Here is a 15,000-nt window from a genome sequence, read left to right as displayed (position 1 = left end):
GACAAAGCCAAAGCAATACCATGTTGATATAACTGCAAAAAAGGTTAGACAAAGAAGCAATGGTGTCCTTAGTCTATGAATGGTCCCGGGTGTTTCCATGATTTACTTATGTTTGCGAGTATGTGTGTGCATGTGTATGCGCGTGTGTGAAGACATGCATACGCCAGTTTAAATTTATGCATATCCATGTTGTACCCCAGAAAGCTTAGCAGTGTTGACAGCACTCCATAAGCGTAGGTTGATGCAGTGTGACGAATCTTCTATGTTATAGGTTCTTGGTATGGTATGGTCAGAGTTCTGAGTGATTGCATGCTGAGTGACAGATACTTAGTAAAGAAAAATGGAAAGCAAGAAGTACAAATAAGGGTAAAGTATGTCCCTGTGGCTGCTAAGAAGCCTAGAGGTTGCTATGTCCGGTTGCTGCCAGGATGGAAGCAATGAAGCAACGTTTATTCGATGAAGCACATGGAAAGGCATTGGTCAAATTACCCAGTTTAGCATGCGGGCATGCAATGATACCAGTTAAAGAATATGTATAGATATCGTTAACATGATGTAGCTGCTGGGCATTACCGAACAGGGAGCATACACTTACAGAAGCTTACATTACCTGACGATGAGGAATCGATTATTCCCTTTTTATTGTGGTGCGTCTTGTTTCACGAATTAACGATAATTGCAATTGCATTGATCAATAACAACGCTAAAAATGATTACGAGGGTAACTGGTGTCATTCGAAATATTTAATAACATATAATTTAGACAATTCCATAGGCAGAGATTGTAACTGCACAAAATCACAATTCTAGATAGGAAAATCAAATAAAACTATGATTTTTTCTATAAAGAATTGTTATAATTGTTATAAATGTGAATGACATTACTCAAAAATTTCTGTTGTCTAATTTGAAATATGTGCCTGATATATATAAATATCTTTGGAAGTTGAATCATGAATCATAAGTTATCGAAGTTAGAAGTAAATTCAAGACATCCCGTATTTTCATAAACTTGTTAAGAGAAAAAACAGCAAAGAGGATTTTATACATTCTGATTAATAGTCATTATAATTGCACAATGTTTTATTGGTTTAAAGCTTTAATCTACAATATTCATAACTTCATACGTCCAATTTCAATTTGCAATTTCAGAACACCGGTTTCAGGTGATCAAAACCACATATATTACTATAAGGTGCTTCGGATACATATTTTAAACATGGTATTTGTGGAATGAAATATTTACTAGCAGTATCGAAGCTGCAAGTATCGTGAAATATGTACTGTGCAATGTCCGACTCCTACGATGCACATGAATACCTTGCACTATTGAGAGATATTAATGATTATGGAATGAAATATGGACTACATGGCTTTGAATAATTGCATCTGAACATGGCAGCACTGAGAACATCTTTCTGACATCAGCAAGTAATTTGAAAAACTTTAAAACCTTTAAAAAAAATGTCCATAACTAATCTCGAAACCTTTTTTTTATCTAGTGTATGGCAAGCAAAATACAAAAAGGCACACTGGCCTTCTCTGTATCATGCAATTCCTTTAATAACAGACTTTCAAATGAATGAAATCTCCTTAATAAAAAAGCATGTCTTCATATACTCCACATGTGGTTGATGAACACCGCATCCAGTCAACCAGATGGGCATCAAAGTAAAAGAATTTCCTATAAATAGCATATTTTTTACCAAACTGACTTCCCATTTTCACAATTACTGACAGCGATGGGGTAAATGTGCCATTTAAACACCAGATACCGCACTTTGCAGCACAAAAATGCTTTTGTCTACACCACCCTGAGATTACACACAAAAACTAAGCCACTCACTTGCTTAGTTGGAAAAAAAAAAATCCCTATGTATTTTTGTGTGTGCATGTGTTTAAATGTGAATGTACATATATGTGTGGGTATGACAATTTTTCACATTATATTCCTATCTCATTATCACAATTTGACAATGCAACTTAATCTACTTAATTGCAGATTTACCAGGTCACTCTATGCAGCATCAAAGTTAAAAGGAATATGTTCCATTAAAAATTCTTCTACAAAATGTAGAAATCCATTAATCATAACTAAAACATTTCAGAAATTTGGGATTCACATTCTAAAACATTTACATGTAGCCTACTTGCACAGGCTCTATCATATTGCAAAACAAAATTAAATTTAACACATATCCAGCGTTATCTGATAGGTGATCATCATACTATAATGCTTGCTGATAAGAAAAAATTCAAGAGAATTTCCTAATATTATAAACTTTTTATAACATATAAAAGAAATTATTTGTAAAATAATCCAGAATGCATATACAAGATAAGAAAGAGATTATAATGTGAAGTGTTTACAAATGTGTATATAAAAATTATATATAAAATGCGTGTGGTGTCTTTTCCTCTCAAACAGTACTTGTTCCCTGTACATATTAAATACAGTCATCCCCTGGAAAAAGTAACTAATAAATTACCAAATCTGGATGCAATTCTTTGATGCATTTTTTATTTTCTTCTGAATGAACTTAGTAATTACTGAGTATGAGAAAGGATAAACATAATCTAAACCAGTAATAAAAATTATAAACATTTCTCTAACGTGAATATATAAGTCCAATATATATACTTTTCCAGCACTGGATTCCTAACTTTTTATCCAGCAGCTGGGATATGCATATAGGCAAACTAGTTATTACAATAATTTTTCTAAAAATTATAATCTCTTCATTAGCCAGTTATTTATTCCAGTTTGAGCTACATCCAATATAGGTTCCGGAAGTGGAGAGGACAACTTGCTTCCAGTACTTAAAGTGGAATTTTTCAAGGAAGAATAAACTAACCAGCGGTTCTTATTCTCATAACCCATTTCAACTAACTTATTATCTGGTGCCTGTATAGTATGGCCAAATTTCTTTGGGAAGAGCCATGACTGTGCATCTGAAACTGGGCTCAACCTTCCTACTGAATAACTGGGTGTCTCCGAGGTCATGCTGACCTTCTCCAGAGCATTGGCTAAGTCTTTTGTTGTAATTCTGCTTTCCTTCTCATCCTCATCCTTCTCAATTTCTGATTCGTCTTTCTCCTGCTTTAGTTTCTCCTTCTGACTTCTGAGCTTACTAAGAAGCCAGATGTTAGAGTGAGTAGTCAGGACAACTGCTGGTGTTCTTGTGTTAGGAACTGGAGGAGTCTGTCTCAGCCACATGGCCGATGGCAACTCATACATGGCTCGCTTCACTGGCCTGGGGAACACTGGACTTCCTCCTTGCTTCAAGAGCCACTGAGAGTTTTCTGAAGATTTTATATCCATCATGTGAGCCAGCACTTCCTCAGCACCCCCAGTCTTGGAGATGGTCCTCTTGCGTCGCATGCGAGCTTTAAAAGCTGCTGATTGCTGAGCTTTTTCCAACGCCGATTCTCCACAGCTGTTCTGGAACAGACATGCAGAAAGAGTGGAGCAGGCTTCGTTTGCCTGGCAAATTGACTTCATCTTCATGTTCTCCAAGGTCAGCTTTGGTGAAGGTGAATTATCTTGACAAAGCCAGCGTGACTTTTCTCCAACAAAATGATGCAAGTTTTCAATCTCACAAACAGAGCTTGGAGGACTGAAGTCATTCTGAAAGAATACCACAATATTTTAAAATGCATTTCACTTTTCATGCATTTACAATAAACCAAACCACAATCTGTTCTGATCAAGATACTAAAATGCAATTCCCCCAAATGAGCAAAATAGTACTGATCAATTAATTAAAAGACTGGGAAAAAGGGATCTATTTGTGTTCCCCATAATAAAAATAAAAGCCTAAAATCAACCAAGTGATAGGGAAAAGTAGATGAAGTGTGAAAAAATAGAGTTAAACAGTGTACAGTACGTTCAATGTGAAACTTTCAAATCTGCTGTCTAATAATTAAAATGTGGATCCTGTTTTGGTTATAATGTTACATTACTTGCAAACATTCTTAATTTTTTCACCCATACAGAAATTTAAATATGGTGCACAGATAACAAAACAATTACCCCCTTTAACAACATACTGCAGCATAATCTAAGCCCTTTTCTTTAGTTCTATTCTGCCTTCCTAAAAACAAACAAGCAAACTAACAAACAATCATATACAAGTACTTAAGATTTAGACAACAAAATCACATACTTTCTCTAGCCTCATCTTAGATTTGAATAAAAATAATAACTTTACTAGTCATCTATCTTTTCCATTAATTTAGAAGCAAAAATATGAACTTATACCAAAACATTCCTGTGAATCAGTCTAATTTAGTCATACAGAAATAAAACACACAAAGGAGGAAGTTTGGCACACAATAATACTGAACAAAAATGAAAATACAAAAAAATTTTCCTACCTTCTCAGAATCATAGTGGCTCGGGACAATTTCAATGCTAGAGCACTCCGAGGTCCGCACAGAGTGGGCACGGTTGCCTACAATGTCATAGCTGTCTAAACTCCCAGGAGTGGATGGCTGATCATCTTCCTCCTGCGCCCCAGCTAGTTGAAGGCTGCTCAACCATGAGGTGATGTCACCTGACTGGCCGTGCGTGTTCATTCTGTTATCAATCTGCAGAACGGGAGAATTTGCAAGGCTAAGTTTAAACTTACGGAAATAATACAACAAACAGTTAACATTGCCATATAAATATCATTCTACAAACCTTATAAAATTCTAAGTAACAGTTTCTAAAACCAAAAAAATAATTTAAGTACCAGTATTAAAAAAGAAAAAAAAAGTAACGGTTCACATAAAATAATAAGTAACTATTTATATACACACTCATAAGCCTCCATCTTAAATGCTACTTGGAAAATACTATAGCCAGGTAATGCTTTCGATGGTAATAATATAAGTACCAGATCAAGAGTAAATGCTGAAGTGTCATACAATACTCTTAAAATAAACCGTTTCCAGTTCTTTCAATAATCATTAACCCAATACCGCAGGGATGGCGTGTGCAGCCATACCAAGGCCACTGAGTTGCTATTGACTGTGTTTATTTTTGGGAATACTCTCTTTTTTCATATTGCTGTTAGTAATGTTACTGACATTATGATTATATCTATAATAAAAATAACAGCATCAATATTCAATGAAAGATCAAATCAGACAAGCTCATGAGGTCTACTACTCTGACTCCTTGGTGGATGAACACATGTCAAGCCATTTAATTGCAGACATTCTGCGCACAGAAGCTCATACCCAAAAGGAAAGCAAAAAGAATGAAAGAAAAAATAGAAAAAAACTGAAAACTGTATTTTCTCATCAGCAGTGAGTTAATGTTATCAACAGTATGAAATCCATTCATTTCAAAAGAACAATATCCTTAAAACATTTTAATGAATTTCTAGTGAAGCTTAAACAGGAATTAATTATATATAATGAGACTGGAATGATGAATAATAGAACTTTAGATATCATATTTCAATGTCTTTGGTCAGAAAAACACACCTGGTCTTTACAGCACCCTTTACAAAACACTAACAGAATTTGAATGACCACACCAATAATACAAAAGACTAATATACAAACATGCAAACACTCAATTTTTTTTTTTGTGAGAATCCTACCAAGCTGCATTCCCTTCTTATTTAACCCTGACTTCTCATTTCTATCCAATATCTCTCTTTTTAAACTAAAACCAATATCAATTTTTCCCCTTCATATTTTCCCTCTTATTCAACTTCACATCTCAAGATAACTTCTAGAGAGAGCGTTACTTTTCCCAAAAGTAACAGACTTCTTAAAATATGTATAAAAAGGTACTTACATATGCTTTGGATGACTGGATTAAACCTGTAGTCTTCTTATCCTTTGCAAGCCAGTTCTGGTTTGTTAACCGAGGGAAAGTAACAGTCACGCGCAGAGGGGAATCGGGTCCAGAGGATTCTCCTGCTACACTCTTGTGAAGGACATCGTGTTGTGCATCTTCATATTCCTCAACTCTGTAAATGGTAAAGTGGTAATGCCTTCCTCTCCCTTTCATGACTAATTTAGGTTAAGATGCATCAGTCATAATAAAAGTCATTTTTAACTTCTTTCTGTTATTACTCTATTTTGTTTGAAGATGAACATTTTGAACTTATTAATTAATTCTATTTCTCTTTTTCTTTATGTAGAAGGCCTCACATTATGTAACCTTCCTAGTACTACACAAAGCCATTAGAGATGCATTAATCAAGAGAACTAGATTCTAGTTATTTATTTATGCTTATTTGTTGTCCGTCTTTTTAGATGTGATCCTTATGCATGACTTATTTCTCTGCTCACATTAAATTACAGTAATCTTTTAGAAATAAATGACTGACCAAAAAGGTTGTAATGGTAAAAATTCCTAAAAATTGTTGAATACACTCTTGTTAGCCCATAATTTCTCACTACAACTCACTTGGCTGGGATAACTGGCGATGAATGATGAGTGATGGTATCAGGAAGCCGAACCTGGCCAAATTCAGCAACTGCTCCACTGATGGCCGATTCGTCGAGTTGCACCGATACAAAGTTGACAGGGCATACACTGCGAGAGCTGGAAGAATTCTTATGCTTTATACATTATTCCCTTTTGAGTATACCGTATTTATCCTAACCACAATCGGAATGTGACTTTTCATATGACGCTCATAGCCAAGGATCTTTCTACGTCATTTATCATTACCTCACGTCATCCACTTTGATCTTGTTGAGTGTGCTGGTGTCATTCGGCGAGCAGCGCTGGAGGAGGTCACGGGTAGCAGTGAGGGCTCCTTTGCTATGAACTAAACCAGCTTGGTGTGTCCCCAGCAAACACGCTTGATGAGCTGTCACCACCTGTTTGGAGAAAAATAAAACTCAACTGAGTGATTCTAAAGACCCAATCTAAGAATATCCTTATACTTAAATAATGAGTCTTCTACAAACTGGTCAATACTGTGATTCCATTCCCAGGTTATGATGATGCAAGTTCTTACGCAACCTTGCACAGATCAACAAATTTTCAAGGAGCCTTTTCTAGTTTGTTTTTTTCTAGTGAAACAATTAATAAAATCAATTCAAGGATTATCAAAACAGCAGAAGCTATATATTCAATATATGAAAGATTACTTAATAATCATAATAATATTAATTACATAAATATGAAGTACCCTGTCATGCATACATGTCAGAATACATATATTCAATATATAAAGATTACTTAATAACATTCATTAAATAAAAATTATATATCCTGTCATGGATTTCCAATTTGCCCAACGACATCCCACTCACAGCAATCTCTGGTAAAGTTAAGTAATATCTAAGCTCAAACATTTCCCTTAAAGTGAGGCACAAACAATATTTTCATCTCGGATCATTATTCAAAACCCTTTCCCTTTATTTGTCATTCCTTGACAAAACACTCACTGCTATTTTTGAATCACAGATAACAAAACAATTACACAACACTGTTCCCACATATCAGTCAGCCATCAAAAGTCTATCCTCCCAACTACTGTAAAAAATTATTCACCAAAGCTGTCATGATCGATACTAGTCATAACTGCAAACACCAGTGAATAGCATCATTTACTTTATGAAAATCTACAGTAAAAAACAAGACAAATAATGTACCACAAGACAAGATAAAACACTAGGGTTTTATAGGTCAATGACAAGTACTTCTTATGTTATCAACACTTTGAAGTAAATACAAACAACAACTCAAACCAATTATTGTAAAAAAAATAAAAAAGCACTTTAAGTAGTGTCATCAAACATAGAACATGTGTAACTGATAAGAAAACCACACAATGAAATAGATGCAGGTTCAAGCTATCTAGCTATGTATCTATCCATATCAACCTTTCAATTAATCTATATTTATATCTATACTTGATATCTCTCTCTCTTTCTCTCTGCCTGCCTGCCTGTTGCTAATTCATGTTTATAAAAGTACTGTACTGTACTTGAATGAAATGCATTTATACCATATGGATAATACCAAAAAGGAAAAGAAAGATAAATAATTCAATAATAATAATAATAATAATATGTAAGATGGCACTATGTGGGAATGCAGTCACATTTTTGTATCATTGCACATTTGTACCTGACATCATTTTTGTATCTCAAAATTCAAATCTATTTCAATATTGATAATTCCACAATCAACCAAGTGCTTCAAGCAAAACCCCGACCTTAATCTCTAATTATTTCCTTTATCAATTAACAAGAGTGCACTTTTACCATACAAAAATAATACAAAAAATATCACTACCACGCTTGATCTTATCATATCCCTAAATAACAATGAACTCTCAAATAAAGACCATACAAAGTAAGTAAAATTTCATGCTTTACAGAATTATTCACAAAAATTTGGTCATGCTAAAAGTCATCTCAATGTCATGAATAACAAGCATAATCGTGAAGGTATTGGCATTATCTAGTCCCCACGAAATAAATCTTGGTATGTTAACTATGAATATCAGTAGCTTAAAGAATAACTTTGATGCTGCAAACTGTAATTAATGATGATTATTTTTCTTTATATATGCTATCTAGACAATACTGAAAAAACTGCATTTTCAACATTTTTACATTGGGATTTTTTAAATCTAATTTGTGAAAATCAGCATATCAATTTACCATGGACACTATAATGAAGCCTGACAAACTTTCAACAAAGAAAAGGATACCCCACTCATTGCAGAACAAAATGATAATAGAAAGCTTTGTCCTTTGATAAAACTGTCAACAATGAGCTAAGATACCAGACATTAACATCAGACCAAAGTATATATTGTTTCCAGATTAAGTAATGAACCAGAAAAAATGCTTACAAACATCTACTAATTCCAAAGTCAATTACTGTTTCCTTCACCATAATACATTTCTTAATTTATTAGTTGTAATTTCTTCTATAATACCAGTTTTATGATACCTTTCGTTATCCATATCTTTGGGACCAAATAATGCTAAATGCAATATCTTTGTACAGTGAGAGGGAGATCAATAATTCCCTGTACAAAAAAATATATAGATACATATGGAGAATGACTTATCATCAATAGTAAATACAAACATTGAAAAAGAAAAACGAAAGAAGAAAGAAAAAGAAAGCGAGATTACACAAGTTTAGTGATACCAGTCACTGATAGTAGGTCAATGCTCGCCAAGAACAGCAACTCACCTCGACCTGTCGCACCAGCTGCCTCTCACGTCCCCTCAGTGAGACCACCTGTCTCTCCACAACCTCATGAATTTGATCCTTTATCTGTCAAAAAAGAGTCACTTTATTAGATAAAGAACCAGTATGATATTCACTGCTTATAATGTAAACTTTTTAATAAGTCTTCACAGTTAAAAGTAGAAAAAAATATCAAATGCATGACAAGAAATACAGTGATAAACATAACTGATACCAAACTGAATAACTGGCACAGATAATTCACTTGACATTCTTAACACAATATCTGTATCTTACAAAGGTCACCAGGGGTGCACCTTTATCATCTTATCAACATATTTCAAAGCTATCTTGTGTCAACACACTCCTGAATTAGGATACATCACTAAATAAAACCTGACTGAAATAGCAGCAGAGACAATCTTTTGATACCATGAGATTTTTTTAAAATCTATACAGAATTCCTGTTATGTAAATTGTTATAGTATGAACAAAAGATTTTTTCAAGATGAACATTTCAAGTAACCTAAACAATACATACTTCAATGAAAAATACCTCAAGAAAAACTAATAAAAAACTAATAAAAATGTTAACACCATTACCTTTTGTGCATTGTCCTGAAGCCTTTTACAGCATTCCTCCGCCTGAGAGAGCGAGTTCTCTACGAACGCCAGCTTCCCAGCCACGTCTAGTAGTAGATCCTCTAATGACATCTGCAAAACGTAAAAAGGCTAATGTAAGAATCAATGTACATATGCAGTTGTATGTATCGTGACTTATGATTAGGCTGTGTGAAAGAGAAAATAAAATACCCTTGTTTGGATTGTTTTTCTTTTTGTTTCCATTTTGCCCTTTTTTTCCTCTCTCTCTCTCTCTTTCTCTATATTTCCTGACATCAACTCATGTTAACTTACATTGATATGATGGATACATAGAAGTAGGAGATGGCAGTCTATATTTTCAGTGACAGTGCACACAATCATATCTTCCCCATCCCTCCCTCCCTCCCCCTGTCTGTCTGTCTCTGTCTCTGTGTCTGTCTGTGTCTGCCTGTCTGTCTGTCTGTGTCTGTCTGTCTGTCTGTGTCTGTCTGCCTACCTGCCTGTGTGTCTGTCTGCCTGCCTGTGTGTCTGTCTGCCTGCCTGCCTGTGTGTCTGTCTGCCTGCCTGCCTGTGTGTCTGTCTGCCTGCCTGCCTGTGTGTCTGTCTGTCTGCCTGCCTGTGTGTCTGTCTGTCTGCCTGCCTGTGCATGTGTGTCTGTCTGCCTGCCTGTGCATGTGTGTCTGTCTGCCTGCCTGTGCATGTGTGTCTGTCTGCCTGCCTGTGCATGTGTGTCTGTCTGCCTGCCTGTGCATGTGTGTCTGTCTGCCTGCCTGTGCATGTGTGTCTGTCTGCCTGTCTGTGTGTCTGTCTGTCTGTCTGTCTGCCTGTCTGTGTGTCTGTCTGTCTGTCTGTCTGCCTGCCTGTGTGTCTGTCTGTCTGCCTGCCTGTGTGTCTGTCTGTCTGCCTGCCTGTGTGTCTGTCTGCCTGCCTGCCTGCCTGTCTGTCTGTCTGCCTGCCTGTGTGTCTGTCTGTCTGTCTGTCTGCCTGCCTGCCTGCCTGCCTGTGTGTGTGTGTGTGTGTGTGTGTGTGTGTGTGTGTGTGTGTGTGTGTGTGTGTGTGTGTGTGTGTGTGTGTGTGTGTGTCTGTCTGTCTGTCTGTCTGTCTGTCTGTCTGTCTGTCTGTCTGTCTGTCTGCCTGCCTGCCTGCGTGTGTGTGTGTGTGTGTGTGTGTGTGTGTGTGTGTGTGTGTGTGTGTGTGTGTGTGTGTGTGTGTGTGTGTGTGTGTGTGTCTGTCTCTGCCTGCCTGCCTGTCCAAACTGGGCCTGTTGGTCTTCTGTAGCAGTTAATACCTTCAAGAAACATATTTCCTGTGAAAATTTAATTTCAGAGTGGAAATTTACTTAAAACTTTACTGAATATCATCTAAAAGTTAATAAAAATGCTCTTCTCTCAGTCTCTTCCAAGCACGAGAGAGGAAGAAAGAATGAGATGCAAATCAACAGATATACTGAGGAAGGGAAGGAGATAGAGAAGGAACCAAATTCCTTTAGGCTTCAGTATTTTTTTTTTTTTTTTTATAAATTTAAAATACAGATGATGCAATTCACATAATTTGAATGTGTCATCCAAGTTATGTGAAATTGTGTTTAATTCTGAGGAAGATTTTATCTGAACGCATCATTTACATCTCGGGTTGTGAATGTATTCCTTCTCACTTAAACACACAGGATGCGGAGCAGGAGAGAAAGAGAAAGTGGAAGAAGAGAGAAGAGAAGAAAAATGAAAGAAATAGAGTGGGAAGAGAGAAAGGAAGGAGGAGAGGGAGGGAAGGAGGAGAGAGAGGGAAGGAGGAGAGAGAGGGAAGGAGGAGAGGGAGGGAAGGAGGAGAGGGAGGGAGCGAGGGAGGGAGGGAAGGAGGGGGAGGGGGGAGGGGGAGGGGAGAGGGAGAGAGAGAGGGAGGGATTGAGGGAGGATGGAGGAGGGAGGAGGGAGGAGAGAGGAGGGAGGAGAGGAGAGAGGAGGGAAGAGAGAGAGGAGGGAAGAGAGAGAGAGGGAGAGAGAGAGAGAGAGAGAGGGATAGAGAGAGAGAGAGAGAGAGAGAGAGAGAGAGAGAGAGAGAGAGAGAGAGAGAGAGAGAGAGAGAAGAAGAGAGAGAAAAAGAAGAAGAAGGAGAGGGAGAGAGGCGGGGCAGGGAGAGGGAGAGGGAGAGGGGGACAAGGAGAGGGAGAGGGAGAGGGAGAGGGGGACAGGGAGAGGGAGAGGGGGACAGGGAGAGGAGAGGGGGACAGGGAGAGGGAGAGGGGGGACAGGGAGAGGGAGAGGGGGACAGGGAGAGGGAGGGAGGGGGACAGGGAGAGGGAGGGAGGGAGAGAGGGAGAGGGGAGGGAGGGAGAGAGGGAGAGGGGAGGGAGGGAGAGAGGGAGAGGGAGGGAGGGAGAGAGGGAGAGGAAGGAGGAGGAGATGCAAGAGGATGAGATCCAAAGAGATGGGGAGGGGGGGAAAAGAGAAAGAGATGGATGGGAGAAGAGAAAATGGAGATAGATGAAATGGAGAGGAGAGAGGAGAGGATACAAAATATTGGGAGAAGGAGAGGGACTGCAGTTATACCTACATTGTGTGTGACAATACAGACTGAAATCTCCTACATCTACATATCCACCCTACAACCTAAAATAACATCAGTTGAGACAGAAATTTCAGGACAATAGGGAATTACTAAACTGTGTTACTACAGGCATATACCTAGCTACCAATACACCCAACAGGTTATTTTAGTTATTAAACCTCTGATTCAATTAAATATTTAACCTTTAATCTAATCTGGTCGCTTTTAGGAAAGAAATTGAGGGGATATGAAATTCAACCCCTCACCAGGCCTCCTCATATTACTGTTAGATTTGAGCATTTTCGTATATAGGAATGGCTTATCTGTTACTTTGGTTTGGATGGATTCTCTGATGTTTGACCAGATTTTCGCCCATTTATACTTATTTCGAGTAACAGCTGATGAAGAAAATAAATGTCGATCGAGGTCCTGCATGCTAATTAGGATATCCGGTACGCGGGAATGTAAAGTGAGATTATTAACGTTTTACGGTTTAATGCGAATAGTGGATAGAAGCAAATCTGCCAGAGACCTTTTTTTAACGTTGGAAAGACTTGGTTGTAAAGATATGACGAGAATTGTTAAGTATAGTGGAAAATCGAAAGGTAAAGGCAAGAACAATAGTGCGACGTCAGCTCAGCTATCGACAGTTCTTATCTCACAAGGACACAGCAAAACAACACACTCGCCCATGAGATTTAGCACCCCTGAAGATTGATATGGCGTGAAAACCGCCTTTGAAATATCTAAAATACCTCAGAGATACCTGATTCTACCCCGTGTTTACCTCAGTCAGCTGGGCGGAGGGGGCGCCATAGGGCCGACCTCGGGAAGCACGTAGGCACCCGCTTTCTCCGCCTTTCACGCCGATTTAAAGGTATTTACGGGTAATATTGGAGGTTTTCTCCAATACTCAACGATTCCTATTCGACCTACCTCTCACAGGCCTCAAAATGGAATTCTTGACGCACTTGCAAGACGAGATGACGAGGATGACAATGGCGTAGCAACGTCCTCCTACTCCAACTCTTGTGCGGTGACTGGCGACTGATTTTGAGAAAAGGAGACACGACTGCGCCGGACTGCAGTTGCCGAGTAGGAATATCTAGACATTTTTAGCATAAAGATAAGGATGGGTATATTTCAACATATATCTGTTTCCCAAAATACCCGATAACATATTTGATAATCAGAAACGAGTGTTTAAATTGACACGGAGATAGAGAAAGGGGGAGAGAAGGAGAGAGAGAGGGAGAGGAGGAGAGAGAGGGAGAGAAGGAAACCGAGAGACAAAGAGACAGGTAGACAGACAGACAGGCAGACAGAGACAGAGGCAGACAGAGGCAGACAGAGCGAGAGAGAGGCAGACAGAGCGAGAGAGAGGCAGACAGAGCGAGAGAGAGGCAGACAGAGCGAGAGAGAGGCAGACAGAGCGAGAGAGAGGCAGACAGAGCGAGAGAGAGGCAGACAGAGCGAGAGAGAGGCAGACAGAGCGAGAGAGAGGCAGACAGAGCGAGAGAGAGGCAGACAGAGCGAGAGAGAGAGAGAGAGAGAGAGAGAGAGAGAGAGAGAGAGAGAGAGAGAGAGAGAGAAAGAGAGAGAGAGAGAGAGGAGAGAGAGAGAGAGAGAGGAGAGAGAGAGAGAGAAAGAGAGAGAGAGAGAGAGAGAGAGAGAGAGAGAGAGAGAAATAGAGAGGAGAGAGAGAAATAGAGAGGAGAGAGAGAGAAATAGAGAGGAGAGAGAGAGAGAGAGAGAGAGAGAGAGAGAGAGAGAGAGAGAGAGAGAGAGAGAGAGAGAGAGAGAGAAAAGGAACGAGAAATGAAAGATGGATAGCGAGGCAAACCGACATTTATTTTAAACAGAGACAAGCATACAAAGAGAAATGAGCATGGATGCATGGAGAAAAAAGAGAAACATGAATACGCACTGAATTTTAAAAATTATTATTAGTATGTTCAGCATTAGTTTTTGTCGCCGTCGTTGTTGTTATCATAACAGCAATGGTGATAATGATAAGGATAAGACGGTAATAATGATGGTTATGATTATTACCTCGCCAAGGAGGTTATGTTTTTGGTGGCGTTGGTTAGTTTGTTTGTTTGTTTTCTCATTGTTACCCGGATATTAAAAAAAAACTCTGAAGACTTTTATGATTATTTTTTAGCTAGAGGTTTTAAATGCCATTAAACATTGAAAGTGAAACGGATCATGATCCTTATCCGGGATTTTTTTTAATGACTGCATAGATATCCCTATTTCCTTGGCAACAGGGCTAAATCATCATTATCATTAATTATCATTATCATTGATTATCATTATCATTACCTTCATTAGCTCCGCAAAGGAAGATATGTTGTGGACGTCACCAGTGTACTTAAGAAAGAGGTGTTCTTATTGCAATTCTTCAAGTGTGAATATTTTCATTGTATCAGTCACCCTACTGCCTTGGCGGAGGTATGCGCTGAGGACTTCTAGTTATTATCATTACTATCATAATCATAATCATTATTACTATTATCATTATTGATATTATTATCATTATTATTATTATCAAAATTATTATCATTACCATTGTCATTATCAATATTATGATCATTATCAAGATTATTATTGTTAATATTATTGTTGTTATCATTACTATCATTACCATTATCATTAATATTATCAATATCATCATTATTATT

The 15,000-nt window shown here is 37.9% G+C and overlaps 1 protein-coding gene across 2 annotated transcripts; it reads right to left on the bottom strand.

Annotated features, from left to right (window-relative positions):
* Window positions 1-1,065: 1,065 nt before the first annotated feature.
* LOC113817075 (nuclear receptor coactivator 4) lies at window positions 1,066-13,403 on the bottom strand. Of its 2 annotated transcripts, none has more exons than XM_027369072.2 (8): window positions 13,288-13,403; window positions 9,773-9,883; window positions 9,173-9,256; window positions 6,680-6,831; window positions 6,413-6,550; window positions 5,795-5,969; window positions 4,378-4,590; window positions 1,066-3,628 (listed from the first exon to the last, which is right to left on the bottom strand). In XM_027369072.2, exons 2-8 carry the CDS (start codon window positions 9,881-9,883, stop codon window positions 2,729-2,731), a joined length of 1,773 nt encoding a protein of 590 aa, XP_027224873.2. In that variant the 5' UTR covers window positions 13,288-13,403; the 3' UTR covers window positions 1,066-2,728. The 2 variants fall into 2 exon arrangements, with proteins under 2 accessions (XP_027224873.2, XP_069975300.1); XM_070119199.1 differs by having other exon boundaries at window positions 13,253-13,387.
* Window positions 13,404-15,000: the final 1,597 nt, after the last annotated feature.

Source organism: Penaeus vannamei, chromosome 43, assembly GCF_042767895.1.
Source record: "Penaeus vannamei isolate JL-2024 chromosome 43, ASM4276789v1, whole genome shotgun sequence".
Taxonomy (NCBI): Eukaryota; Metazoa; Arthropoda; class Malacostraca; order Decapoda; family Penaeidae; genus Penaeus; species Penaeus vannamei.
This window is presented reverse-complemented; position numbering and strand designations above follow the sequence as displayed.

Coding starts and splice junctions, on each gene's coding strand:
- LOC113817075 (XM_027369072.2), bottom strand. CDS start 9,883: ATGTCATTAGAGGATCTACTACTAGACGTGGCTGGGAAGCTGGCGTTC. Junction 4,591..5,794: donor TCCAGTCATCCAAAGCATAT/GTAAGTACCTTT, acceptor CCCGTTCTGCAG/ATTGATAACAGAATGAACAC. Junction 3,629..4,377: donor GCCACTATGATTCTGAGAAG/GTAGGAAAATTT, acceptor GTATTCTTTCAG/AATGACTTCAGTCCTCCAAG.